The following is a 27841-nucleotide window of genomic DNA, read 5'->3' on the forward strand; positions in this document are numbered from 1 at the left end:
ATTAATTTGTTTAATCCTCACATTATCCAAAAAAAATATTCTATTTTCTGTTTTCATAAAAATGTAGGAAAACTGGGGAACAGACAGGTAAAGAGATCTGGTACAGTCACAGTGCTCCCATGGCCAAGCTGCAGTAGAAAACCAGGGAATGTGTCTTGACTTCTCACATCACAGCCTTGTCAAAGGTTCATATAGGACAAGCACTAGAGATTGGTAGAGAATCGATGATCTCAAAGGCAATGTGTTCACCTTTATTGTCCAATCTCTTCTGATTTTCTTTTTGATAATTCAACCGAAAGCCAGTTTTTAATAGACTGGAGAAAGCACCTATTTGATATTAATATGCACTATGTATGAATAAAGGGCAATAAGCCTGTGTCCTTATCCCAGATACCACATTTGACAAAAGACTTCACAGCCAGAGGTGATTTTCATTAATTCTATTTTACCTGTTTCTCATCCATGCTTTGTTGCAAAAGATACCTAAGTGATTGGCATTCAAATGTCATTTATTTCAAAATGTCTGCCTCACATGTCATCCTAAATGTCATGACAAAACGTGAAAAGCTCTTCTTCCTCCTTGAATGGCTCTAGGAGGAAAGAGCAGGATCCCATAATGTCTGTGTGATCATATCAGGTGGGCTGATGTGAAAGTCTAGTAGTGCTGGCATCTGTACTGTAAGGTGTTTCGGACCTTCTGATTTTAGGGTTCTGGGACTCTGAGCCATTATTTTCTTCTGTGCCCGAATGCTTGGGATTAGAAGGTAAGGAGGCTCTCTGGCCTCTTCTCTCCTGATCTACAGTCCTGTACAGGTCGCTTTTTCATCTATCTTCCCATGCATCAAACCTGAACTATGTTTCCTCACCCTGCAGCTGAGATATTAAGCCATTGGTAGTTCATGAAAGACATGAAGAGAGTTTATTTGGGTACAGCCTTTCTAGTGTCTCTTCCAGATACCCTTAGAATTAGGAAGACATTTTCACAGCCTACAGCATCAACCTGCCTAGAACTGAGCTTTGGTAACTTAAAAGGAAAAATGAATTCCTATCCAATATTCTGAGTGTGTGATTTACAATGCTACTTAAAAAGCTGGTCTTGCTTCTTTTGCAAAGCATGAATAAGGAAGTGAATTCAAGTAGGAAAGTATCGCCTCTGGCTCCTGGCCTCACCCCCCAATCTCACCCTCCAGCTCCATTACCGATATAGCTGTGTCAATCTTTCAGCAAAATGAAATTTCCTCAGCTTTTTTCCTTTTGTCCTGTTGAGGTATGCATGCCTTTGATCATTTTCCTTCATCTGTCTACCCACCTCCTGCCTTGATATACTCTTCTATCAACCTTCTCTAGTAGAATTACATAAGTATTTTTCCCCATGTAATCATTTGAAAATGTTTTTCTTTAATGAAACAGTAATTAAATTGGAAGGATAAGTCTTATAAATGGCTACACTTTCAAGATGTGAAAGGTGGAAAAAGTAGGAGCATTACAGAGTGAAAGCACTCTATTTATTGCCTCTGGATCATCTGGTTTATCAATCAACCTTGTGATATAACTGGGGTAATACTAAACATGGTGTTTTATTGGCCTGGTGATTTTATTAATCATTGTTTTCTCCCTTGGCGCTCTCTCTCTCTCTCTCTCTCTCGATGCTGAAAGAGTTGAATATTTTCTTACCTTTCTTTCAGACTAGGTAGCCCCTTGACCCAGTTCTAGTCAGTATAAGTTAAAGGGAAGTCTCCTGGGAGATTCTAGGGGAGATACTTGTCTCCCTGTTAAGAGAGATATGCAGAAAGAAAAAGGTTGTCTCCACTGCTTTCTATCTCTGAGGACAATGATTGGAGCAGCTGCAGCCATCTTGCAGCAAGGAGGAGAACACCAAGGGGATTGCAAAGACATTGACAGAGGGGCTTAATGTCATTCAGTTGCTCAAGTATTCCTTCAATCACCATTTACTGAGTGCTTATTTTGTATCAGGCACTGTACTGGTGCTGGGAATTCGTATGTTCATATGTACAAAATAAACCAAATCCCTGTTTACAGGGAATTTATATTTTAGTAGGAGGAAAGACAGCCAATAATAAATACATACCAGCTAGAATTAGAGCTATGTAAAATATTAAGATGAATAAGGGATCTGGAGAATGATGGGGTGAAATTTTATATAGGTTGATAAAGGAAAGTCTGATAAAGTGACAATTGAGGAAGTGAGGGAGCTAGTCATGCAGATATTTGGGGCATAGGAAGGATTACTTCAGGAAAGGGGGAAAAGCATATGCAAAGGCCCTGAGCAGCAGGAAGGCCAGAGAGGCCAGAACTGAGTGAGCAACAGGGAAAATGGAGGAATGAGATAAGACAGATAGCAGGCATCCAGATCATTTAGAGGCTGGAGAAGCATGGTAAAGCTTTTAGATTTAATTCTGAAGGACATAGGAAATCTTTGGAAGATTTTGTGCAGGAAAGCAACATAGTACTTACATCTTACCTTTCTGGTGCTTAAAAAAAAAAAAAAAAAAAGGTTTTGGCCAGTGGATATAGAAATGTTTTTTTAAAAAAAAGAGCAAGGGAGGAAATAGGGAGACAGAAAAATATTATGTGAGAGATGATGGTGGCTGGCCATAGGTGGAAGTGGTGAAGTGGACAGAAAGGTTCGATTTTAGATGTATTTTGAAGGGCAAACCACCAGGATTTGCTGATGGGGTACCATGCAGAGTATTGGTCCAACAACGGCCTATCTTCGGACTTAATACATGAGAAATAATAAATGCCTCCTGTTTAAGTTGCTACTAATGTGGTGTCCTCTTACTTAACAGCTGAAAGTATTCCTAATATAGCTGGAAGCAAAACTACTATTACTTCAGATGTTCTTTTCTTCCCAGTTTTACAAGTTCAAAGAGAGTCATTAGAGTCTTGAGCTATTATGGATTCTTAGGCAAGGGTTTACCTATAAAATTTAGTTCATTATTAAAGTCCATTACAAATAGAATAATAAAAAAAAAAAAACAGGCCTGGAGAGCTTATGTAATTTGACAAAAGTCTCACAGCCAGTTAATGAGCATTGATATTGCAATTCAGGTTGTAATCTGCATTCGGGTTACAATAAGAAAAGATTATAATACAAAATAGTTTCACCTATTTTTCCAGTATAGTTGGAAGTGGCTGAGCCAATTTCAACACAGAGCAGCAGTCTCTTGCTAGGCGCATCCAATGCGAGACAGGGCAGACTGTACGCCCTGCAAGGGCAGAGTTTCCTGGGTCTCCCAGGGCAAGTGCTCTGCCTCAATGCCTTTCTGGAAGCAGAGAAAAAGAATGGGGCCAATTTGCTTACGAGAATTTTGCCATGGAGACTTGGATGGGAGAAAAGGAGAAAAACTCGGCCCAGAAAAAGGATAACATAAAGACCCCCACACACACTTTTTTTTTTTTTTTTTTTAGGTGAAAGCAATCAATGTTGCTTTTTATCCTGGTGAAATGTATGGCAGGCCAGCTGCGGGAACGAGCCAATCTGGTATATAGGAAATGAGAAAGACTCCTTCTGGAGGCTTTGGACAGCTTCATAAGAGCAGAGCTGTCCAATAGAAATATAATGTAATGCTAGCCACATATGTAATTTAAAATATTTTAGTAAGCAAATTTAAAAAGTAAAAAGAAACAGATGAATTAAAGTCATATACTTAGCTTACCTCAATATATTCAAATATTAACATTTCAAAATGAGATGAGTCACATTTCAAATGCTCAGTAGTCACATGGGGCTGATGGCTACCACATTGGATGGCACATTTTCAGAGAACTAAACATAAAAAATATAGTTAAGGAGAAAATTTTCATGAGGATAAAACAGTCTTTTTTTCTTAAGGTTTTAGATTTTATGTATTTATGTATTTATTTATGTATGTATGTATGTATGTATGTATGTATGTATGTATAGTGCATGCATTGGGGGAGGCGCAGAGGGAAAGGGAGAGAGAGAATCTCAAGCAGACTCCATGCTGAGCATATGGAGCCCAACCTGGGGCTTCATCTCATGACCCAGAGATCACCATCCCATTGGAAGTCAAGAGTCAGATGCCTAACCTACTAAGGTGCCCCAAAACACAATGTCTTATTAAGAACTCAACAATGTTACCTGTTTCAGTGTATTTCAACCAAACCACAGACCATTTCTAAGTTATTAAAATCTAGAATAATATTTGAGAAAGAATCTAGGACTTGGCAATGATGGGGAAATGAGTATAATAATACACATCAACACTGATATTGGTCCTAAATGAGATGATATGTACGTTCTTAAAAATAGGACAGTGTGTGAATATGCCTCTATGAATAGTATTTCTTTTATTTTATCAGAATATTGGTCCTTGGCTATGTAAACACTTCAAATATCTGTAGATGATTCTTTCCTTCTGATATTTTTATGCTCTTTGCTTTTAAAGTAATTATACATTTGGAAGCACTGACCATAAACACATTCAAATTCCCAGAAATAATCAGTCTGATAAAAACTTGTGGCATTTTCTCTCACTAATCAAGAAATATCTGAATCTGCACACGTGGAAAATCTAAAGACTTTCTGAATGTAGCTAAAAATGGGGGTTGGGGGGAAGAAAAATGCTGATGGTTTCTCAAGCGTTTTCTGGTCAAATATCTGATTTAAGGATACTGTATTCTGAGAGATAGACGTACTTATAAATATATAAACATATATTTTTTTCTGCATAATGTCTGAGATTTCTGAATTTCTCTGTAATTACATTTAGCAGGAGAAAAACATCCATGCCTGTGCTGAGCAGCTCCCAGCAATCTGTCAGCTTTTCACAGCGTAGTAACCTACTGATCGCTGCCTCAGCCCTTCAATAAATACGTAGGCTGCGTGCGTGTGTGCTTAGAGAACTTCACAGGTTTCCATGGATACAGGAATTTTAGTGCTAAGGCACATTTACTATCGCTTTTCTTGTCACCGAGAGTCCTGTAAACACTTGTGTTGTAAGATTTTGTGCAGAAATTTAGCATTTTGTAGAGGACCAAGTCAGAATTACCTTTTCCCAGATGCATTGTATGATTTTTCCCTTAGGGCAAAGTCCCTGAAATCATTTATATTTGTGGCCTCTTTTTAGTGATGTGCTTTCATTTATTAGACTAATAAAAGACAATAAAGGCTTAACTACATCATCAGTATTACTTCTAAGTGGCAGGTATTTATACTATGTAAATGCTACAATTAAAAAATAAGACAACTTGCTCTGAATTTAAAATGGGAAGAGGCAAGTAGGGAAAGCAGACATAGGAATATTATATATATATTTAATATTAAATATATATACATATAATATTAAATATATATATATATTTAGCCATTTCTCTTCCTGAATACAGTGAAATTTAAATGTCATTTCCAAGATATCCTGATGTTATATCTATTGACCAAGCATAATTTGAACTTATTCTCTTACTCATATTAAGCTTTTTGTATATTTTAAAGACCTTCCCACAGATCTATGAGGATGGCAAGCTATGTGTTATTTTTCCTATTTCATGCAGGTATTACTGAGGCTTAGAAGGTTTAAGGAATGTGTGCTGTGTCATGCAGCTAGCAAGTAGCAGAACTGGAATTGGAACCCAAGACTCTTGACGCACTAGTGGTCTAAGTCTTTTTTCTTGGGTGGAATACAGGCAACTTCTTCTCTAGAAAGCGCACCCATTTCCTTCCTTCCGCGTTTCTGAGTACCTCTGACCTGGGCCCCATTCAATAGCTCTTTTCTTTATCTCTATCCTCTTGGTGGCCCCAGACACTTGGTTCAGCCTAATTCACCAAGTTCAGTAATTTCAAAAGCACATGACCATTCAGAAGCAGTAATCCTAGAGAGATCACATAGCCTGAATGTGCACTGCATGAAGACTCTTTAGGCAAACAAATTTCTAGATCTGATCCTACTGACCAAGAATGTACAAAGCAGACAGAATGAGAGGCTCGAGCAATTTGTGTAAAAATCTAGTCTGAGCAGACATGAACCTGGAAATTGCAGTCAGGAAAAAGGCTTTTACTTTAATAGCATGGATTTTGGGGCACAGGGGTGGAACTATTTGAGTGACTGTCTCAACTCTCACTTGCTATTCTCATGTAGCCAGCAGACTCTGTGTCACCTCAGCAAATATCTCAGCTGAGGCCAGGAGATCTTTTTAAGATTGTTTTTTGTGCTAGGCCTCATTCACCTCAAATTTATACAGGCCTTTTGTTTTTTGTGGTGTTTTTGCATGTGGGTGTCTTTCTTGTTTTTTGTTTTTAATCTAAAAGGAAGATTTCACTTTCACCATCTAATACAAAAGGGAGGCTGGGTAAAGGAAGAACTCTCCATTAAGAGGCTTGATCTTGGTCCAATCCCCACAGACACTGAATGAGGAGCGTCCTGGCTCAGGCTTCAGGGCTACTGCCAGGAACTGAGTAGTTATGGGTTTGTTGTGAGGATCAGATGAGAACAAGGATATGAAAGTACTTTGCTGATAGAGAGAGAGAGAGAGAGAGTGTGTGTGTGTGTAAAATATCCATACACACACAAAAAGTGGCTTGAACACTCTGACATTACCCAAAGCCAATTGGTTTTAGTCTCCATGTATTAATAAGGCAAATGATGATTTGTTATATCACCGGGCTTTTTGCTTGAATGTGGACTTTATTCATTGAACAACAAACATGACTAAATCATCTCCATTATAATTATTTCAACATGTTTCAACTGTTTCAACCTAATTAGGCAACAACTGAGGGTGCTATGCATGTGGTGCTTCACTTAATATAATAGCTAAAATAATGGAAAATGGTTATTTCATTGTAATCTGTCATATGTTCTCAGTGTATACATGTGCAGCCCAAGAGATGCCAGGATTATGACTCTAGATTCATATAAACTTTGGTTATAACTACCTGATGTTAATTCCTCATTCTTTCTGACTGGAAATTTGAATTCTGTGCTGCTCATCCATAGAGTACCACTGAGTGATTAACTATCACTCCAATCTGTAGAAAGGAAGAGAGAACTACAACGCTCTCTCTATTTTTCCTACAAATTTCACTCAGGCATTAAATTAAATTTACCCTTAACCGAATGCATTTTATCTATACCTGGCAGGGATCTAAAAGTAAAATCATAAGATTTATTTCATTTTAATTCTATTATGATGCATTTAATCACAAATACCCCCAAAATGAAATGATAATTTATCATTTTGCCCTGACTGAGCAATCCTCCTTGGTTCACGTTCATGAATCCATAATACAGAGAGGAGACTGGATGATTAAGTGTCCGATTAGAGAAAACAGATTAACCTGGCAAACATAATAAATTTAACTCATAAGCAGGATGGCTTTATAAATACTCACAATAACTCTCCTGTTGAAAATCATGAACCACTTCCTTCAGTGATGACTCAATTGAAATAGTTGGGGAACATAAAGCAAAGGCATGTTTATGGCTTTCTCTTTGACACATTCCATGAGTATTGAAAGACATATCTGGTTCAGCGTAGAACTCTAAAAATATATTAAATAGGCAACATGCAATAAAAATATAAGATCAAAACAAACCAAAAGCCAACCCGAAGCAAGTGTTCTAGTTTCCACTTTGCCAGTAATTGTAGATCCTTCATGCTTTTCATGTCTTTCTACGGTTCTCTCTGTCTCCAAAGTTGTCAAAGCCAGACCCAGTTTCAAACCATGCAGATTCACCCTTAATTTTCATAACAGAACCTGATTCCTTTATAAAGGCAGCTGCATCTTTACATAATTCTTATCCCACTGTGACAAAACACATAAAATTAGCAATCTATTTCAGCCTCTGAATCCTTCCTTTTAGCTGAGATTCCATTTAAACCAGGGTAAAAATCTAGGTTATGACTTGTTTGAAGGAAAGGCCTGTGCAGAGCTCCAAAAAGTTCATTTAGCGGTCCACCAGGCTTTGCGTACTTGGCTGGCTAGGCTGCCAGGCCTCTCTAGTTTAGCAGTGAGACAGGGGATACTCTTCATCCCCAGCTTTATTTTTAAACTCACACGGCTTTATTCCTGGAAGCCTCTGCTGGCCTACCTGGCCACCCTGCTCTGTCACATGCACCCAAGTCATGCTGAATAAGGGATGGGCAGAACCAGGCCTTTGGTAGGGGAAGGGCCGGAGAGGTGAGAGGGGTAGTGCACGGGCAGAGAGTGTCTTTCTTTAAGGAAGGCCCATCCCAAGAGGAGCCAGGTAAATTTGCCACTGGGAGAAACTAGTACCTGGCTGTGGAGGGGTTGGCACACCCTTCCCCTCTCCTTTCTCCATCCTTTCTGTCCTCTTTCCACTCTCAAGTTGATCTTAGGCTAGAGGGAGGTGACAGGGAAGGTTCCCAAGGGAGCGACGGGGGGCGGGGGGGCGGGGAGGGCGTGTGCGACCTCACAGCTCTAATTTGGGCTCCGGATCGGGCTCACAAGTACTCGTCCTGTCAAGTTGTGTGTGTGTGTGTGTGTGTGTGTGTGTGTGGTGGGAGACTGGGAGGTTTTCTAAGGTCATCCCCTCCCTCCAACCTCTGCTGAGCTAAATAAAGACTGAGGTGCTCTCTTGGGGCACAGGCACGGAGGGTTCTTCCCCGGGCACAGGGATGTGTGCAGCGCTAGACGGGTGTGCACGCGTAGCGGTGCGGGGCACATTCACGAGTGTCCGCGAACCTCTCCGGGCTCAGCAGGACGAGTTAACTTGGTAACTGCAGCGCCTGGCACAACCGTGGATGCCACAGAAGTTTGGTAGCGCGGCCGGGGGTGGGGATGAGGGGCGACGGGTGCCGTCAGCGTCAGGTTCCGCGCGGGGGCTGCGCCTTGACCCCCGTGTGCGCGCGGGGGTGCAGCTGAGCTCCGCGCACCGGGCAGGGCCGCAGCCTGGCTCCTCCGGGAGGGCGGGGCCGCGGAGCATGCGCAGCAGCGTCGGGGGCGGGGCCCGGGGGCGCGGGGCGGGGGGCGGCGGCGCTGAGCGGCGCTGCGCCGCCCCGGCCTCGACCTCCCGCGAGCGCGGGTGCAGCGGGCGGTGGCCGCTAGCGGACCCCAGGGCGACCCCAGGACGCCGGCAGCCGCCCCGGGCTTGAGCGAGGTGTGCTGGGCGTGGGCGTGGGCGCGGGCGCGGGGGACGACCGACCGCCAGGCTCCCGGACACACAGCCCTGTAGGCACCACCTGTCACGTGTGGAAACTCGAAGGACCAATAGAAAGCATCCACCCCCCCCCTTTTTTTTTTAAATTTTATTTATTTATTTATTCATGGGAGACACACACACACACACAGGCAGAGACCCAGGCAGAGGGAGAAGCAGGCCCCATGCGGGGACCCCGACGTGGGACCCGATCCTGGGTCTCCAGGGTCACCCCTTGGGCTGGAGGCGGCGCTGAACCGCTGAGCTACCAGGCGATCCCCCCATCCAGACCCTTCTTTGTTACAAATGGGGGACCTGAGTGAGTCTACGGGGAGAGACTCGGTCCCCAAGCCACAAAGCTATTAAATGGCAGAACCAGGACTAGAAAACTGGTCTTGCTTAAAAGGTTTTTTTTTTTTTAAAACCCACCGTCCTCCATGAATACGGATAATAACACAAGTAATTAGTATTAGAAAATATTAGATTTGGGGAACGGTGACAGTGCTTTGGCATTCAGGACTATTAATAGGATTTACGTGCTGGATAAACCCGGCTACTCTGTCTTCCCCTGGGCTTGGACTTCTCATTCCCTCGTTCATTAGATACTTGCTCCGCAGATACTTGTGCCAGGAGCTCTGCCAGGAGCTGGAGGTGTAGAGACAAACGAGAAGCGGCCCTCCCTACCGAGCGGAAGAGATTATTCCCCGGACACCAGTAACTGACGCAGGTGTGGGAAACGCCATGGGTGCAAGATAAACACACGGTGGAAACGGCATCGCGGGCTGGCTGCAAGAAGACCTTGGGGAGGAGGGGGCCTCTGGCCTGGATCTCTAGGAGTGGGACTTTGGGGGGCGTTGGGAAAGGAGCAGCCGTGTTCCAGGTAGTAGGTTCAGTGTTAGCAACGGAATTCCAGGTGAGTGTGAGGAATCACGGTGAGGTTGGTTTTCCTAGAACGTAGAGATGAGCACACGGGGGGGCAAGATGGAGAAATCAGTAGTGGAAGAGGGTTCATCCAGTAGGGAGGACAGTTCATCTGGTGGGGAGATGGAACCCTCAGCTGTAGTGAGGATGTGGGACCAAAAGCCTTGCAGCTCCTTGGGGGTGTGCAGTGGTCATTCTGGGGGTGTGAGGCATCATGGAGCCAGCTCAGTGCGGTAGAACCAAGGATGAAAAAATGCAGCTGAGACAAGAAAAGGTCCAAATCGAACTGGGAGACTGTTGGACTAGGGATGGTGTGTGGTTGTGTTTCAGACTTCCAACAGCATTCTTGGGAGTAGTTTGTGGAAAAAAGGGTTCTTAGGATTCCTGTAACACAGGTGGCCTCATGGACGTGAGCAGCAGGTAATCAGCCTGCCCCTGTCTGTGCAGGGGGAAATTCCATCTTTCCGTGCATCAGGAGGGACCAACAAGGAGCTCTAAACAGGGCAGCCTGTTTTGGCAGTTGAAACAGGAGATTTCTTTTACAAAGATTGTAGATTTACCTTCATGCCACTCTTTATTATAGACTAGACAATTCTGTGCACATCAAGTGTTATTTTTTATCTTCAAGGTGACACACAGACTGTAATAGAGGCCTTTATAAATGTATGTTTCATTGGTTCTGTGTTAGCTCATGGGTATGAAGCACAGAATTATTTTCTTGTTCCCAAATGAGATGGGTAGATGTGGTCCATGCAGATCAAATTACCCAATGAAGTTATAGCCATTTGCCTATGGTCTGAGTCGAGGCATCTTCTAGATGCTTCTAGCCCGACCTTGACACCTCTCCTGTATGAGAAGATCAGGGATTCCCCAAGATTCATTTCCCATTACTCTCTGGTTCTGCATAGAAATGTTTAAAAACTTTCTGTGTTGTTACATGAAATATATATTCCATGTGTTTTTGCAGCTTCTCCACTTTTTTTTTTTTTTTTTAGATTATACCATTTCACATTTATACCACAATGTTTGAGGGTTGGTTCCGATTTTTCACATCCTTGCTAACATTTAATATCTGCCTTTTTAATTTTAGCCATCCTAGTGGGTATGAAGTGGTATTTCACTGTGGTTTTAAAGATTTTATTTTTTTTTTAATTTTTATTTATTTATAATAGTCACACACACAGAGAGAGAGAGAGAGAGGCAGAGACACAGGCAGAGGGAGAAGCAGGCTCCATGCACCGGGAGCCCGACGTGGGATTCGATCCCGGGTCTCCAGGATCACGCCCTGGGCCAAAGGCAGGCGCCAAACCGCTGCGCCACCCAGGGATCCCTTCACTGTGGTTTTACTCTGCATTTCCCTCATGGCTAATAACATTGAGTAACTTTTCATGTGATTATGGATCATTTTTATATTTTCTTCAAAGAAATATTGATTCAGATCCTTTACCGTTTTTAAAAAGTTATCTTTTGACTTGTACCTGTTCTTTACTTATATAGATGCAAGTTATGAGACCTAGAGAAAACATTTGCAAATCTCCTTTCTATCCATTGTTTTTCACTTTTGACTTTGAAGAACAAAAGTTTTTAGTTTGATGAGGTACAATTTATATTTTTCTTTTGGCATCCCTTCTCTGTTGGTGTCTGGGTTTTTGAGAAAATTGTTTAGTAGCAGTTCCTTTGGTTCACAATGTTAATCTGTGGTATAAAGAGCATGCAGTCTGGAATAAGAAGACAGATCTGGAATTGAATTCTGTCTCTGCCACTTACTACCTTTGTGATTTTAGGTCTGACAGTTAACTCCTCAGAGCCTCAGGTTCCTCATCTGTAAAATGGTGATCCTAATAATCAGCTCACAGTTGCTAACTGGTCCAACGGTGCGCTAGAAGGGCTGCTGCAGAAATGTCAGCAGTGGAGGCAGTACAATGTGAAGGGGAGAAGCAGTTAGGATCAGAAGCCTGATCTTGGAGGTAGGCTAAACTGAGTCCAGTTGTGGGTTCTGGCTTTTTCCATTGTGTGACTTTGGGTAAGTTTCCGAACTGCTGTGAATGTTGTATGCCTCATCTTTAAAATGGGGGAAATAATGATCTCTACTTCTTGGTATTGACTTGAGGATTACACCTAGCACACTTACTGGGAAACAGAAGGGGAGAACATTAGAGCTGAAAGGGACCTTACAAGGCCCCCTCCCCTAACTACTCTCGTCTCGCCTCCTACCACCACGCTGGAGATGTTATTTTTGTCAACCTTGAGTGTATTTCAACGTTCCCAATGACAGACTGTGATCTGCACAAGGTGCTCTGTTCCATTGTTGGATCACTTGCAATGAAGTTTTCCTCATATGCAGCTGAAATCTGTCACCATATAACCTCTACATATTTGTCCTCTTCTAGGTCCTGTATTTTTTTAAAAAAGCATTGATCTCTATTATTATTTTTAGGTAATTGTAGATTCACATGCAATTATAAGAAATAACACAGAGAGATCCCTTGCGCCTTTACCCAGTTTTCCCCAGTGCTAACGTCTTACAAAACTGTACTGTGATATCACAGACAGGTTATTGACATTGACATGATTAAGATGCAGAACATTTCCATTATCTCTAGGATCTCTCATGTTGCCCTTTTATAGTTACACCCACTTCCCTTTCACCACTTTCTTAACCCCTGGCAACCACTCTTTATTCTCTATTTGTATAATTTTGTCATTTAAAGAATGTTCTATAGATAGAATCATACAGTAACTTTTTGGCATTGGCTTTTTCCACTCAGCATAATCCTCTGGAGATTCATCCAGGATGCTGCATGCATCAATAGTTTGTTCCTTTTTATTCCGTGGTACTATTCCATAGTGTGCCTGTACCACAATTTACTTACCCACTGAAGGTCACCCTGGACTGTTTCCAGTTTTTAGTTAATATGAATAAATTGCTCTAAATACTCATATACAGGTTCTTGTGTACATATAAGTCTTCATTGTCTTCAATCCCCTGGGTAAATGTCCAGGAGTTATCAGAGAAATGGTAGTTACAAGTTTTTGGTAGTTAGAAGTTTTTAAAGAGTTTGCTTCAGGAGGGGCTATGCCACTTTATATTCTCACCAGCAAATGAGTGATACAGTTACTGTGCATTCTTGCCAGCATTTTCTGTTGTCACTATTTTTTTTATTTTAGTTATTAAGATAAGTGTGTAATATTATCCCTTCATGGTTTTAATCTGCATTTCCCAAATGGCTAATGAGTTTAACATGGCTTACTTGACATCGGTGTCTCTTAGGTGAAATGTCTTTGTGTCTTTTGGTTATGTTCTAATTGTATTCTTTGCTCTTTTAATCTTGAGTTTTCAGAGTTCTTTATACGTTCTCGATACTAGTTCTTCCTCAGATGTGTGGTTTGCAAATATTTTCTCCCATTCTGTAGCTTGTCTTTTTGAACTTTTAACAGGATCTTTTGCAGTGCAAAAGTTTTAAATTAAAAAAAAAAGTTTTAAATTTTGAGGACGTCAATTTGTCAGTTTTTCTTTCTGTGGATAGTACTTTCAGTATCAAGACCAAGAACTCTTTGTCTACCCTAAATCCTATATGCCCCCCCCCATATTTTATAGTTTTACATTTAATTCTATGATCTGTTTTGAAATATTTTTGGTATTAGACATGAAACTTAGGTGGAGATTTGTGTTTTGTTGTATTTTTGCCTGTTGTTTTTTTGCGATGAATATTCAATTGCTCTAGTACCATTTGTTGGAAATCTTTTGTAAAATAGTATATGACCTTTGGCATGTCAAATTACCTGTCTGTTACTATTTCCTCTATCTTGAAAATGAGGGGGCTTTTGCTATAACTAGATGAGTGTTATTCAAGCTCCATTCCTAGAATTTCTGGGGCCCCAGAGAACCTCGGTAGCAGCAGCAATGAGGAGCAGATGGGACTCTCATGCTCCTTCCTGACTTCATCCAGGGCAGAGCTACTTTTGTGTTTTATATTTTTGTGGGTCCATCTGATATTTGGTTTAATTCAGGGCCATGCTGCTAAAAACAAGTTTGGAGAGCAGTGGATTAGGTAATGTCTGACGTACTTTTCTGCAATAAATTGCTGTAATTCTAAGCACTTGGTGTTGGAACTCACTTTCCCCTTACATATTAGTCTCCAATCTCCTCCCTTAGTTTCTTGAGTGGTTACTCATATGAGATGTTTTCCTTGTTATCCTGCCATCCTTCATTATAAATATGATAGGCTTCATGAAATCAATTAACTTACATTTCATAAATCAGTTTACAAACTATATGCCAGAATTGAAAGTGTGTTAAATATATTAAGATTGTGCAGTGGAATCATCTGTTCCACAGAATTATTGTGGCTGAAAGGATAAGGAGCTGACTGAAATCACACAAAAACCATGAGCCACCTTCTCAACAATTATAAACAGCCACCTCTGTTTTACCATCCACCTGTTTAGTTCTGGACAGTTCACAAAGCCTGGTTACTGCAGCTCACCCCCGGTGCCCTAGTATCGGGAACTGTTTTGTACCCATACAGCCATGTAACCACATTTTTCATTTTCATACAATACTCAATAAATTGCATGAGATGTTCAACACTTTATTATTCAACAGGCTTCATGTTAGATGATTTTACCAATTGTAGGCTAATGGAGGTGTTCTGCACATGTATAAGGTAGGCTAGGTTAAGTTATGATGTTCAGTAGGTTAGATGAATTAAATGCATTTTGACCTATGATATGTTCAACTAACAATGGATTTATTGGGATATAACCCTAATGTAAGTGATCTGTTTGAAGGTTTCAATGGGTGTTTTCCAAAAGCTGGCATTAGCTACTGTATATTTTTTCCTATAAAATGGAATAATAACATAATAAGCTCAAATAATTGTTTAAAAAGTTAAATAGGGTTAATTGAAATAGTGCGTTTGAAAAAAATGTTACACTACAAAGTGCTCTCTGTTCAAAGGGTGATTATTATTGTAAGCTTGGCTAGGTCTCTGAATTCTAGTAGGCAGCTGTGTGTGCTTGCTGAATCCTATTCATGGGAAATGTGTTTGTTTATTTCATAGTATATTATCTATTTTTCCTTTTAGTACCCATGTGGCCAAATTCTGAACTCCATCTTAAGACTCAAACATATTTGACAGAGTGGTTAGACTTAATGGTTTCCATAAAGTTGTTTTAATAGTTATTTTTCAACAGATGGACAGCTTACATTTGGCTGCATTTCTGTGACAGTGTGATGATTGAAGTTTTCAACAGATGGCACACAAATACTTGGGAAAACACCCTCCCAATATTAAGTGTTGTAAAAAAGACTTTTAGAGTGCCAAAAAAAATGATAGTCTGTATTCCCAAGTCCTTAGCCTATGCTATTATGATTATAATTTAGATGGCTTGGAAATTTCCCTTTCTGGCACTTGGATTTATCTTGTAAATGAGCATACATATCTATATTAGATCTAGAAATGATGAGAAACGCTGCTGCCAATTAGAGATTCAACATGGATATAGCACTAAATCTCCTTCTGAGTATTGATGAATGTCTCTAACTTTCGCCTGCTGAGTCATTCTACTTCCGTGCCATACATACATAGGAAATGTAACCTTCCATAAAAATCAACTCAGAGACTTATATGTTTTCTGAAAAGTATTGACTTAAAAGGAAAATAAAAAAAACTTCACCAAACTTAGAATTTTCAGACATATTCATCAGCATGGTGAACTCCCCAACCTTCCAAGTTGTCTCACTTCTACGATGGCCACCTTACCCTGTTTCTGGAATGAGTAAGTAAGAAATCAGACAGTAAGTGAAGCAGTAGGGGAATGGTGGAAATCTGTGGGGATATTTGTGGTTGTTACATGACAAAGAGCATTTACTGATATTTAGTGGGTAGAGACTGCAGTGCCTAGACCTGCACGGTACAGCTTGGCCCAAGAAATAAATGTCCTGTATCCTGCAGTATGATTGAATCTCTGGATGGCCACTCATCTGAGCCTGGAACTTATCTATGGTTAAGTTAAATTATAGAGTAAGTTTTGCAATACAAAGTATTTTTTGGGGGGTTATTCTGTATGTTAGTAAATTGAACACCAATAAAAAATAAATTAAAAAAAAAAAAACAAAGTATTTTTTTGCGCAAAGCATTAGTGTCCACCAATGCCTTGTTCTTTGATTTTACTGTGCTGATACATGAAAGGCCAAAAGATTTCTCATCTTCTGCTTCTGAACATTGACTTTTTCCTGCCAAGTAAGTGCAAGTACGTGGACACTTTATTATATCTTTTAGTACGGTTGTGACTATATAAGACACGTATTGACACGTAAATTGACTTCCCTTTTATCTTCCAAATAGGGCACTATATTAATATTTTTGAAATTTTTGTATATAGTTAAGTTATATAATCTATTAATTTCTGGATATATTTTTTTAATTTTTAAGGATTTTATTTATTATTTGACTTCCTCTCCAGAGGGAGAGGAAGAAGCAGGCTCTCCACTGAGCAGGGAGCCCAACGTGGGGGCTCGATCCCAGGACCCTGGGATCATGACCTGAGCCAAAGGCAGATGCTTAATTGACTAAGTCACCCAGGCACCCCTGAATTTCTGAATTTAAGGAGAGAATTATAAAATGCTTATTATTGTAAAGGAGCCCTAGGTTTGATCAGAATGAGAAGCATTGCTATAGAAAATTAAGCAATTAGCAGATAAAATTCTTTCTCACATCTTTTTCACTTATGTACACATAATTCAGTGTTGGGATCATTCAAAGAAAAGGATAGTGGCATGAGTTTAAGTCTTTAATAAGGAACGCATTCCTAATACATTCTGTGTCCCTATACTTGTATGGAAGTCTTAAATCAATTTTCTTTTGGCAAGTCATGTCAGCTAGATCTTCTTTGTCTCTGTCATTGCAGATGGCGTTTAATGATTGCTTTAGTCTGAGCTATCCTGGTAACCCCCAGCAAGGAGACTTGATTGAAGTATTTCGTTCTGGCTATCAGCACTGGGCACTGTACTTGGGTGATGGTTATGTTATCAACATAGCACCTCTAGGTAAGGTCTGTTTCCAGCAACATCTGAAAGCTTTTGAGTTTTCTTGTTATAAGAAGGAATCATGAATGAAATAATGAAATAAGACAAAATAGAAATAAAACATAGAAAGTAGATTAATCTATCTGAGACAGGTTTAGGGAAGGGCATGCTAAGACCAAAGGGGCATTGCATAAATCACAAAGGCCAATTAACATTAAGATTGAAAACCTCTGGATTAAAAAAAGAAACGCACCCAATTAAAAAGTAAATAATTCCCCTGGGGAGCATATTTGTCACAAAGAAATGATAAGAATCAGTGTCTTTCACACAAAGTTTTTCAATTTGTTCAACATTTATTTACAGATTACCCAGTATGTGCCAAATGCTATTCTAGATGCTGGGAATACTAAACACCAAAATCCCAAAAAACAAATGGGTAAAGAATTATGAACAGTTTGTAGAAGAAGAAGAGCAGAAACCATCTTATCTTTAAAGGTAGTAATCAAGGAGTTGTATAATAAAATAACAGGTTTTATGCCTATCACTTAGCAAAGATTTAAAAATGATAACAGTCAGTGTGGATAGGGTATAATGAAATCAAAACAAGGATATTGTTGAAAGAAATGAAAGTTGAGAACATCATTCCTGAAAACAATTTAACAATATGTATTAAGAGTCTTAAAAGAATTCATGTGCTCTGATCCGATAGAATTGTACTTCTATTAGTTTATTCTTCAGAAATATTTATAGAGATGTAGAAAAACATTCTTTATAAGAGTGTTTACTTCTGTGTCATTTATAACAGTTTAAAAAATAGACAATGGCAATAACAGATGTTGGTGAGGACTTGGAGAAAAGAGAATCCTCCTGCACTGTTGGTGGGATTGCAAACTGGTGCAGCCACTCTGGAAAGCACTCTGGAGGTTCCTCAGAAAGTTAAAGATAAAACCACCTAATTATCTAGTTATTCCTCTGCTGGTATTTACCTAAAGAAAATGAAAACACTAATTCTAAAAGATATATGTACCCCTATGTTTATTGCAACATTATTTACAATGGCCAACATACCGAAGCAACCTAAGTGTCCATCCATAGATAAAGAAGATGTGGGATATACACAATGGAATATTACTCAGCCATAAAAAAGAATGAGTTCTTGCCATTTGCAACAACATGGATGGACCTGGAGGGTATTGGGCTAAGTGAAAGAAGTCACACAGAGAAAGACAATTACCATATGATTTCACTTACATGTGGAATCTAAAAAAACAAACACCCCCCCCCCAAAAAAATACCCCACCCACAATAATACAAATGAACAAATAAACAAGCCAGAAACAGATTCATAAATACAGAGAGCAATAGGTGGTTGTCAGAGGGAAGGGATAGGGAGATGGGTGAAATATGTGAAGGGGATTAGGAGAAACAAAAAAAGAAATCAACAGTGGCTTAATGTTCAATATGGGACTTTGCCACAGAATATTAGAATATTCTCTGTTTGGCAGAATTCTTTAGTTGCAAGTAACAGAAGACAGACACAAACTAGTGTAAGCAAAAAAACAAATTCATTGCTTCCCTGAGATAAACGACAAAAAGGGTAAAGATGGTACTGGCTTCGGGGATGCCTGGATATAGGGATTTGAACATGATTATGAAGACTCACATCTGCATTTTCTTTCTATGTACTGTCTTAATTCTCCCAGACTGTTTCTCTCTAGGAAGCTGAACTTATAACTCTCAACATCCTTAGGCGCTCATTCTTACAGTCCTGTGATTGAGTAGGAGAGAGCTAATCCCTGTCTGTTGAAGTTAGAAATAGCATGGAGAACTATCCTAATTGGTTTAGTGTAGATCCCTTGCCCATCACTGGACCATTCTGGGCCCAGGAGAATGAGATACTATCATTGGCCCACACAAAATATGGGTAGGTAATGGGTGATTCATATTTACATACTTACATAGTTTTTTCTGTATTTCCTAAATGTTTAGAAATAAGCACAAATTATTTTTTCAAGAAGCCTGGAGTATTTTTTTTTCCTTCAAGATACCTTTAGAAAGAAGCTTTAATAATCCTAGTCTTACTATCTTGGAAACATCTGAGAATTTTTAATGAAGTAGTTTTCGCAACATTTTGAGATATTTGCCTCCTGTTATAGAGGGTTGGAAATAGAAATGGCAAATAAAGTGACATTTACGATACAGAGCCATTAGTTTCTGCAGAGTCTAGTGATTAACATTAAGCAAAGCTATATTTTCTCTGCAGTTTTCACATCTGGAAAATAATAAAGATTGTTCTGCTCTTTCCTCATTTTCATGTGTTAGCTCCATATTAATGTGGTTCTAGCACAGAGCTTTGATCCTGTAGACTGAAATCCAGTTTCTGGTTCTATTGTTAACTATTCACATGATATTTTGCAAGCCAGTTTACCTTTCCAAGCTGTGATTTCCTCATCTGTAAAATTATTGCATGAGACTAGTTTCTAAAAAGTTTAGTGATTCTAACTAGGAGATACATGCTTTAAGAACTTGTAACATATAAGGACTTCCAGTGTGTAAGATATTAACTGGAAATGCTGCTTGAATGAAAAGAAGCTTGGGAGGTAGGAAAAAAGAGGAGTAGAAAAGAAATTTTGCTTTTGGTCATTACTAAAAGGAAGAGTGTCTAAACACTGGTTACAAGGAGACTCTCCCTCTTATGATTTACTTGAACAAATAGACAGCCATAGCAGTCTCAGGCAGATGGAGAGGTACCAGGGCCAGGCATTGGAGCTGGACACTGAACAATCATCTGTCCAGCCTCAGATACTGACAGTGGCAGGCCAGGAGACATAGGTCCCTGGCAGTCTAGGCAGATCCTTGCCAATTAAGGCAGCTAAGACGGAGTGGCAGGGGGTGGGGCATAGCACAGGGCCACATCTAGTAGGACGGCCTACCAGGTTAGGTTCAGTTTCAAGACTTAGTTTCTTGGCCAAAAGGAGCTGGCAAGATAAAAGCAGGACCCCAGCTTGATCCTAGCTGACCTGTTAGAGGACTGAGGTACCCTGCAGGTTTCAAATTGGATCCAAATTGAATCCAAGTGTAAAAGCAGAGGAAAGGATAAGGAGCACAGTTTCAACACTAGGACAAGCTTACTAATCAGAATGTACAAGTGCTGAGGTCCACAAATATTAGTTTGGAAGGGTTCAGATGCTGAAAAAGAGCCTGTTTTATAGAAAAAAATGGACAATAATCTTTGCTGTACTATGCTAGGGACATATGCCAAGATCTCTAATAATAATGCCACCTGATAGAGATCTTATTCTTCGAGAATGGGTAGTTTTCTCACCCAATATGCTTTGTGGGCAGATACAGATTTACAAAGGGTTTCCTTATATTCTTACTCCTATAGTATTAAGTGTTATTGATAAACACAGAATGAGTTGCTCAGCCTGGCACGATTAAGTGGCTTCTAGTTTGGTGGTAAATTAACAGAGCTGGCTTCAGTGATTCCATCACTTACAAAGGTGTGATTTTGCAGTTACATGGCATTGGGGTTCACGGGGCTGCATCACTCGATCTTGCTAACCAAAATTCTCCTTTTAGAGGATGGCATTTCTACATCATTTACAAGTGCCAAGTCTGTCTTCAGCAAGAAGGCCCTGGTGAAGATGCAACTGCTGAAGGATGTTGTGGGAAATGATACCTACAGAATAAATAATAAATACGATGGGACATACTCCCCTCTCCCTGTGGAAGAAGTCATGCAACGGTCAGAGATGGTTATTGGACAGGAGGTGGAATATGACATTCTTGTCAACAACTGTGAGCATTTTGTGACTTTGCTTCGCTATGGAGAAGGAGTTTCAGAGCAGGTGAGTTTTCTTTAGAAGATACATAGGCATCTTCTTATTTTTTTTTTACTTAAAGATTTTATTTATTTATTCATGAGAGACACACATACACACATACAGAGAGAGAGAGAGAGAGAGAGAGGCAGAAGCAGGCTCCATGCAGGGAGTCCAATGCAGGACTCGATCCCGGGTCTCCAGGATTACACCCTGGGCGGAAGGCGGTGCTAAACTGCTGAGCCACCCGGGCTGCCCATAAGCAGCTTCTTACATTGGAAAAACAGTGACTACTGACCATAAGATTCCCAGGCCACAAACAAAATGAAAAGGACAAGAAAATATGAAAACTCCAAAGGATAAAGAAAGGAATTGAGTTGTCCAAGGTCATGGAGCAAGTTACTGGCCAGATTAAAGCTAGAACGTAGTCTGGCTAGAACGTAGTCATCATAAATTTGGGTCTGGAAAGAACTTGAAGCAAAATCAAGACCATAGATAGCTTTTCTGTCAGTCCTACTGCCTGTCCTTCAGGGTTTTGTTTTGTTTTGTTTTCCCATTTTCCTTCCACATAGCGGTCTCAAATCAGTAACCTCACACACTGAAAGAAACATTCTGCAAAGAATGTTGACGTTTTTACGTGGGAGTTCATTTGCCAGAAACATAGATGGTCACTCTGTGATTCTTTTCCATTAGCTGAGAGAGGCCAACTAATGACAGACATATTTTGGTGGGTTTGAAAATGATTTCTGCCAATCTAGTTTTGCAATTCTAGTTTTGAAGGAATTTTGTGCTTTTAAGCAGATCCTTTGATTCATTGAGCTTTTGAATGATTTTTAAAAGATGGATCAGGGGATCCCTGGGTGGCTCAGCAGTTTGGCGCCTGCCTTTGGCCCAGGGTGCGGTCCTGGAGTCCCGGGATCAAGTCCAGAGTCGGGCTCCCGGCATGGAGCCTGCTTCTCCCTCCTCCCGTGTCTCTGCCTCTCTCTCTCTCTCTGTCTATCACAAACAAACAAACAAACAAACAAATAAATAAAATCTTTAAAAAAAATAAAAGATGGATCAATTATTTTTAAAGTAGTATGCAATGTTGACATCTCTCACACTATTTCGAAGTGTAGCAGATTCCTAACTAAAAGCATGCTTGATTCATTTGCCTTCTTTCTACCTGTCATGCCTTCAGTCCAATTCCAATATTGATGTTTTAACCTAAAGATTCATTAAAGTGATATAAGAGAATATATAAAGGCTCCCAGTATTTTGAAATGGTTGAATATGTCATAAAACATTATTTAAAAGGAATGAGTTTACAATTCTCACAGAAGCTTGGGAAGATAGGAGAGGGAACATAATGAAAGGATACATTTGTTTTCATTAGTAAATAATTTAATTGGAAATTCATTTTTATTAGGAAATACATTAACATAATGAATGCTCTATTCACATGTAACAATAAATTACTTCTGAGCCAGAACACAGAGGATATCCACACAAATTCCTGCTCACTTTTACAGTGAAAACTAGTGGTATAGCTAGGAAATGGAGTCCATCCTTTTCCTTTGTAAATGATAAAGTTGTCCACTGTGTCGAAGAAGCAGTTTTTTTTTTTTTAATGTGGCTTTTTAAAAAAAGAATTAGAACCTTCTTTTTGCTTTGACTTTAATTTACAATCCCTCATCTTTTTACCTTTCATACCCAGAATCAAGACCCGTGAAAAATTAATAATTCTTCAACATCTAGGACTGTTCTCTAGCAGGTTCTGTTGAAGGCAGTGCAGTGACAGCCTTAAGAAGCCACCTAAACTTTGGAGTTTTGCTGACCTGAACTAGAACCTCCTTTTCCCCAGGTGTTAGCTGTTTGGCTTTGGGAACATTGTTTATCAGTTTCCTAATCTATAAACTGAGGTTGTTTGGAGGATTCTAAGAGATATTTGAAGTCTGTTAGCACACTGTACTATAAATTATCCATCCCCAAACCAGTGTAACTTAGAGGAGTATTATTTTTAATTACAATATTTTAAGATTTTTATAGATCTTTGTTGGTATTCTTCAATAAAATTTATGTTGATCTGATAGAAACTATAGCACTTGTATTGTTTTTCATTACTACCAATAATTAATAGCATTATTACTAGTATTAGCTAATATTGGGCTCACTTTTGGGTCTCCTCAGGGCTTTGAGGTCTTGAGCATAGAACTGTTTTTTGGGGGAATAGATCTGTATTTCTGCAAATTTAAAAAACTGCAAGTGCATTAATAAAGATTAGAAAAGTGGGAAGATTGTGGCCACATCTTTTTCTTCTTTGTGCCTTTTTGTATTAAAAACTTAATAGACTTTATTTTTCAGAGCAATATACAGTTCACAGCAAAACTGAGCTGGAAGTTTAGAGTTCCCTCATATCTCTCCTCATCAGCCACATACACAGCCTCCTCCACCATCAGCATTCCACATCAGCATGGTATACTTGTTACAAAAGATAAACCAACACTGACACATTACCTATGAGAGTCGATAGTGAAGGAAGCAAGACTGTGTCACCCCACAACATATGTAGCATAAGGATTATTTTGAACTGAAGGCAGTTGAGAACAAACCCTAAAAGTGGGACATACATTTTCAAAGGTGTCCCTCTTGCCTTCTCTAGCAGGAAGGATAAAAGTTAATCATCCAGTGGTTATTGTTAAGACTCTTATCAGCCTGGAGAGGGCACCATAAAAATCTAAATAATATTAATAATTAATTAATTAGCCTTTGTCATTAGTTTTCCATATATTTACCTTTCCATGGTCTGCAACCCTGGGCAGCCTAAAATTGCTTTCTTCTGTCCTGTCATTAGTCTCCAAATTCATTGTTCTTTGTTGAAGATGCTATATAGGCCTGAATTCTAAGCCACCTCTTTGAGTTACTCTTTCCTGAGTTTCTCCCACGTATATATGAGATGAATGTATTAATAAACTTCTATTTTTCTCTTGTAAATTTGTCTTGTATTAGCGAGCCTTAGCTGAGAAACTAAAGGAAAAATTTTGCCTCTCCTAAAATAGTTTACATTAGGGTTCACTCATAGTGTAATGCATACTATAAATTTTGACAAATGTATAGTGACATATATCCATCATTACAGTAGCACAGAATAATTTCCCTGCCCTAAAATTCCTCAATGTTCTGCTTGTCTATTCATCTTTCCTTCCCTCTAAACTTCTGGCAATGACTGAGCAGTATGCATACTAAGCAATATGCATATAAAATTCCTCTATATCTTTTCATAGTTTGATAACTCATTTTTCTTTATCACATTCCATTGTCTGATGAACAGTCACCTACTTAAAACCATCTTGGTTAATTTCAAGTTTTGGTTATTATGAATAAAACTGCTAGAAGCATTTTGTGTGCAGGTTTTTGTACAGATAAAAGTTTTTAGCTCTTTTGGATAAATATCAAGGAGCATGATTACTGGATTGTATGGTAAGAGTATATTTAGTTTTGTAAGAAAACACCAAAGTGTCTTACAGTAAAAGTGGCTGTCCTTTTGCAATCCCACCAACAATGAATGAGAATTTCTATTTTTTCCACATCTTTAGCATTTGGTATTGTGAGCATTTTGGGTTTTAGCCATTCTACTAGGTACATAGTGGTATCTCATTGTCTTAATTTGCAGTTCCCTAAATATGTCTAAAGTTAAGGATCTTTTCATATGCTTCTTCGTCATCTGCATATCATATTTGATTATGTATCTCTTGAGATCTTTTGTCCATTTTTATATTGGGTTGCTTGCTCATTTTCTTTTTGTTGAGTTTTAAGAGCTTTTTTGCAAATTTTGAACAACAGTTCTTTTAACAGATTTGTCTGTTGGAAACATTTTTTTTCTAGTCTGTGGCATGTCTTTTCTTTTAAAAAAAATTTTAAGTAGACGTTTTCCACTGTTACAGTCTTAACAAGGTATTAAAATGTTCCTCTCTTTGTGCAAGATGGCAGTGCCCTTGAACAAGCAGACCCACCATACACTCTGACTGTGCTTCAGTGCATAGCACTGTAGCCTTAGAGTCTCAGGGGAAGAGGAATTTTGATAAGCCCTGCAGTCATCTGTGACCCAGCTACACTGTGTCAGGACACAATGCTCCAGATTCAGCTAATGTTTCACTGGGCATGTATAGATCTTCAGAATGAGGCCTTTATTATGGCCCACAGTCAGAAAGCCCTGAAAAAGTCTGAAGAGTTGGCTTAGGTGATTTTATAATCCTAAGTAAGTTGTAAAATAAAAGCTCTTGTTCATACTGGTTCACTGAGAATATTCTGGGATGTTATACTCTTGCTGGCCAGATCCCATTACACGTAACTCCAAGGGATTGTCCAAATAACATAGAATTTTGCCATCTAGAATATAACTTGAAATAAGTGTTTGGAATTTGGGAAACTTCACACACTGCCAGAAGTAGCTTCCTTGTCATTGCATCTGGCCTATGTGTTTTTGGGAGATTTTGGTTTAGGATCACATTGCTCTCCCAGGCCTCTTAGATTTGTGGGATTTCCCTCACCTCTTGTGTTTCTAGTGGCTGAAAGAGACCCAGTGAGTTAGGTCTGCATTTAGCTGGGGCCACCCTACCCACAGGATCCTGTCATTTTCCCAAGGTTACATCTTGCTGCCATTTGACTTTTCTCTAAAAACATCCATTGAACCTTCTTATTTGTTCATTGCCTACCACATTTCCCTGTATCACACCTTCTTGGGAATCTCAGCATCTTCCCAAAATCATATTATAAATCAATTAGGCTTGATTTATAATCCTTGATCTTTGTCAGATTATTGATTTTACTCCTCTTTGGGATTTTGTGCTTTATCTTATATCTTCCTGTCCCTTTGTCTCCCCATGTGCTAAGTGGATAGTTCTATGCTACCACAAAGTCTGACTCTTCCCTGGGAAATAACTTAGGTGGTGACTCATTAAAAATTATGAATCAAATAATCAACCAAACAAATAAAGGTAGAATTGTAAACTAACATAGGATTTGTCAGTTGTTTGGCAGTGACATTACCCCTGGCATCTGGGGTTGGTGGCAGAGCAGGGAGCTACAATGCCAAGCCCTGTACCTGCAGACCACTGGATGGTATAATGGAATGAATGTTCCTGTCATTGTGCTTCTTTCTTGCCCTGACCCTGGTGGTCTTTTTCCATGTTGGAAGGAGGCAGCAGTGTGTGGCAGTCCTGTGAAGGTGGCAGACTATGTGGTGGAGGCCTGTGGGTTAGACAGAAGGCATGATCAGCCGTGAGCTGAGTCAAGATTTTCAGCATTTGGGTTGGTCTCTAGAGCCATTTGGGAGAATTGTTTTGCTTTATTTGAAAGCCTGATTCTTAAATCCCTGAGAACTGTTGTTTTCAGAATACCTGATGACTCTGAAGCATCTGAATGTGACCTTTGGGTCATAAAATTGCACTCAAACTCATGCAGATGGAAGGCAATATTAGCCGAGTGCCATGAAAATCATGAATATTCATTAGCTCCCTCATCATGATGATGATTAATACCCTTAAAGCTATAAATGTCTGAACTCCTTTATGGACAATTGAGCTTGAGAGTGGTTTATTTTAGTTTGTCTACATGAGAAATTAATTTCTGACACAATAGTTAACATCACTATTGACTTCTTTTGACATTTGTTTATAAAAGTAGAAATTGTATCTTCCAAATAAGAGTTTATAGATATTTAGCTTAGATTACATCTCTGAATTGTTTTGCTAGTAGACAAACTCAAGTTCAGGGAACACACACACATGTGCGCGCATACACACGCACACACACACACACACACACACAGATATTCACCCTGGTATATACCCAACCAAACCAGTGTGTGTTTAGAAGGTAGGGATTGTTTAGAGGGGAAACATATGGTTCACGACTCAACCTATAACTAAATGTCTTGGTGGTATGACCTCAGGCAAATCACTTAACTTACCAAGTTTTGCAAAACAGGAGTAATACTACCTCCCACATATACTATCGTGATTGTTAGGAATTGTGCCATAATGAGTTAAAATTGTTGGGGGCCATAAAAATATGTGGAGTATGTACTTATGTGTATTTAGCTATATCTTTGTCATAATTATAAAAATTATAAGTTTATTCATACATACTTAATTTTGGATGAAGTTTGAAATTTATCCTCTGTACATTAAAAGGGTCTTCAGTTTAGGAAACAAGATAAAGTTGGGTTTAGGATTCTGGAATGCCTTTAGAATAAAATGTGTTTTCTGTTTGTTTCTTGTTTTGTTTTTTTTTGTTTTTGTTTTTTTTTTATAGGCCAACCAAGCAATAAGTACCATTGGGTTTATGACAGCTGCTGCTTGTGCCTTCTCACTCCTGGGCTTGTTTCCAAAAAGACAAAGAGCAAAATACTATTAACAATTTACTGAAGAAATATTGGAACTGAAGGAATTTGTGAGGAGGAGAAAAAAAAACTGGGATGAATACTTATTTTCAATGCATCATTATTGTTCCAAATTCCAGTGATGGATGGCAGGCTCTTTAATAAATTGCTTACTGATATTATCTCATCATTGAGCCATGGAAATTTTTCTCCCTACTAGCAAAGATTTGCTGTGGCAGCTTAAACAAGAAGCAGTAGCCTTTTGAGCAAGCCAGCAGAGGATCTTAACAAAATCACATCATATTTTATCTTCTGCCATAAATATTGTTTTCCTTTTTCCTGAGGGTGGTTATTTTGTACTTGCCAGAGGAATGAAGAACCATTTATATTTGATTTCAAAAGAAATGTTAGGAGCCCCACATTGTTGGGATTGACATCTAACTTCATATTCCTTTTCTGGTCAGAAAAGAAACTGGGAAATTGAGCATTTGGTTAGGCAGTTTGAGGAGCTTTGATTCACAATCCGTTTGAGAGTGCACTCCCATCTCCCTTCCTGTGTAGT

General features: G+C 39.3%; 1 protein-coding gene across 8 annotated transcripts; it reads left to right on the plus strand.

Annotated features, from left to right (window-relative positions):
* The first annotated feature begins 8092 nt into the window (after nt 1-8092).
* On the plus strand, nt 8093-27466 carry PLAAT1 (phospholipase A and acyltransferase 1). 8 transcript variants are annotated; one of them, XM_077880107.1, is made up of 6 exons: nt 8950-9104; nt 9761-10056; nt 11849-12031; nt 16977-17115; nt 20677-20945; nt 27213-27466. In XM_077880107.1, the coding sequence occupies exons 4-6, from the start codon at nt 16977-16979 to the stop codon at nt 27312-27314; spliced, it is 510 nt and encodes a 169-aa protein (XP_077736233.1). In that variant the 5' UTR covers nt 8950-9104; nt 9761-10056; nt 11849-12031; the 3' UTR covers nt 27315-27466. The 8 variants fall into 8 exon arrangements, with proteins under 8 accessions (XP_077736234.1, XP_077736231.1, XP_077736236.1 ...); XM_077880108.1 differs by lacking the exons at nt 8950-9104; nt 11849-12031 and adding an exon at nt 8093-8231; XM_077880105.1 differs by lacking the exons at nt 8950-9104; nt 11849-12031 and adding an exon at nt 8094-8231 and having other exon boundaries at nt 9761-9870.
* Nucleotides 27467-27841: the final 375 nt, after the last annotated feature.

This window comes from Canis aureus, chromosome 31 (assembly GCF_053574225.1).
Source record: "Canis aureus isolate CA01 chromosome 31, VMU_Caureus_v.1.0, whole genome shotgun sequence".
In the NCBI taxonomy this organism is placed as follows: Eukaryota; Metazoa; Chordata; class Mammalia; order Carnivora; family Canidae; genus Canis; species Canis aureus.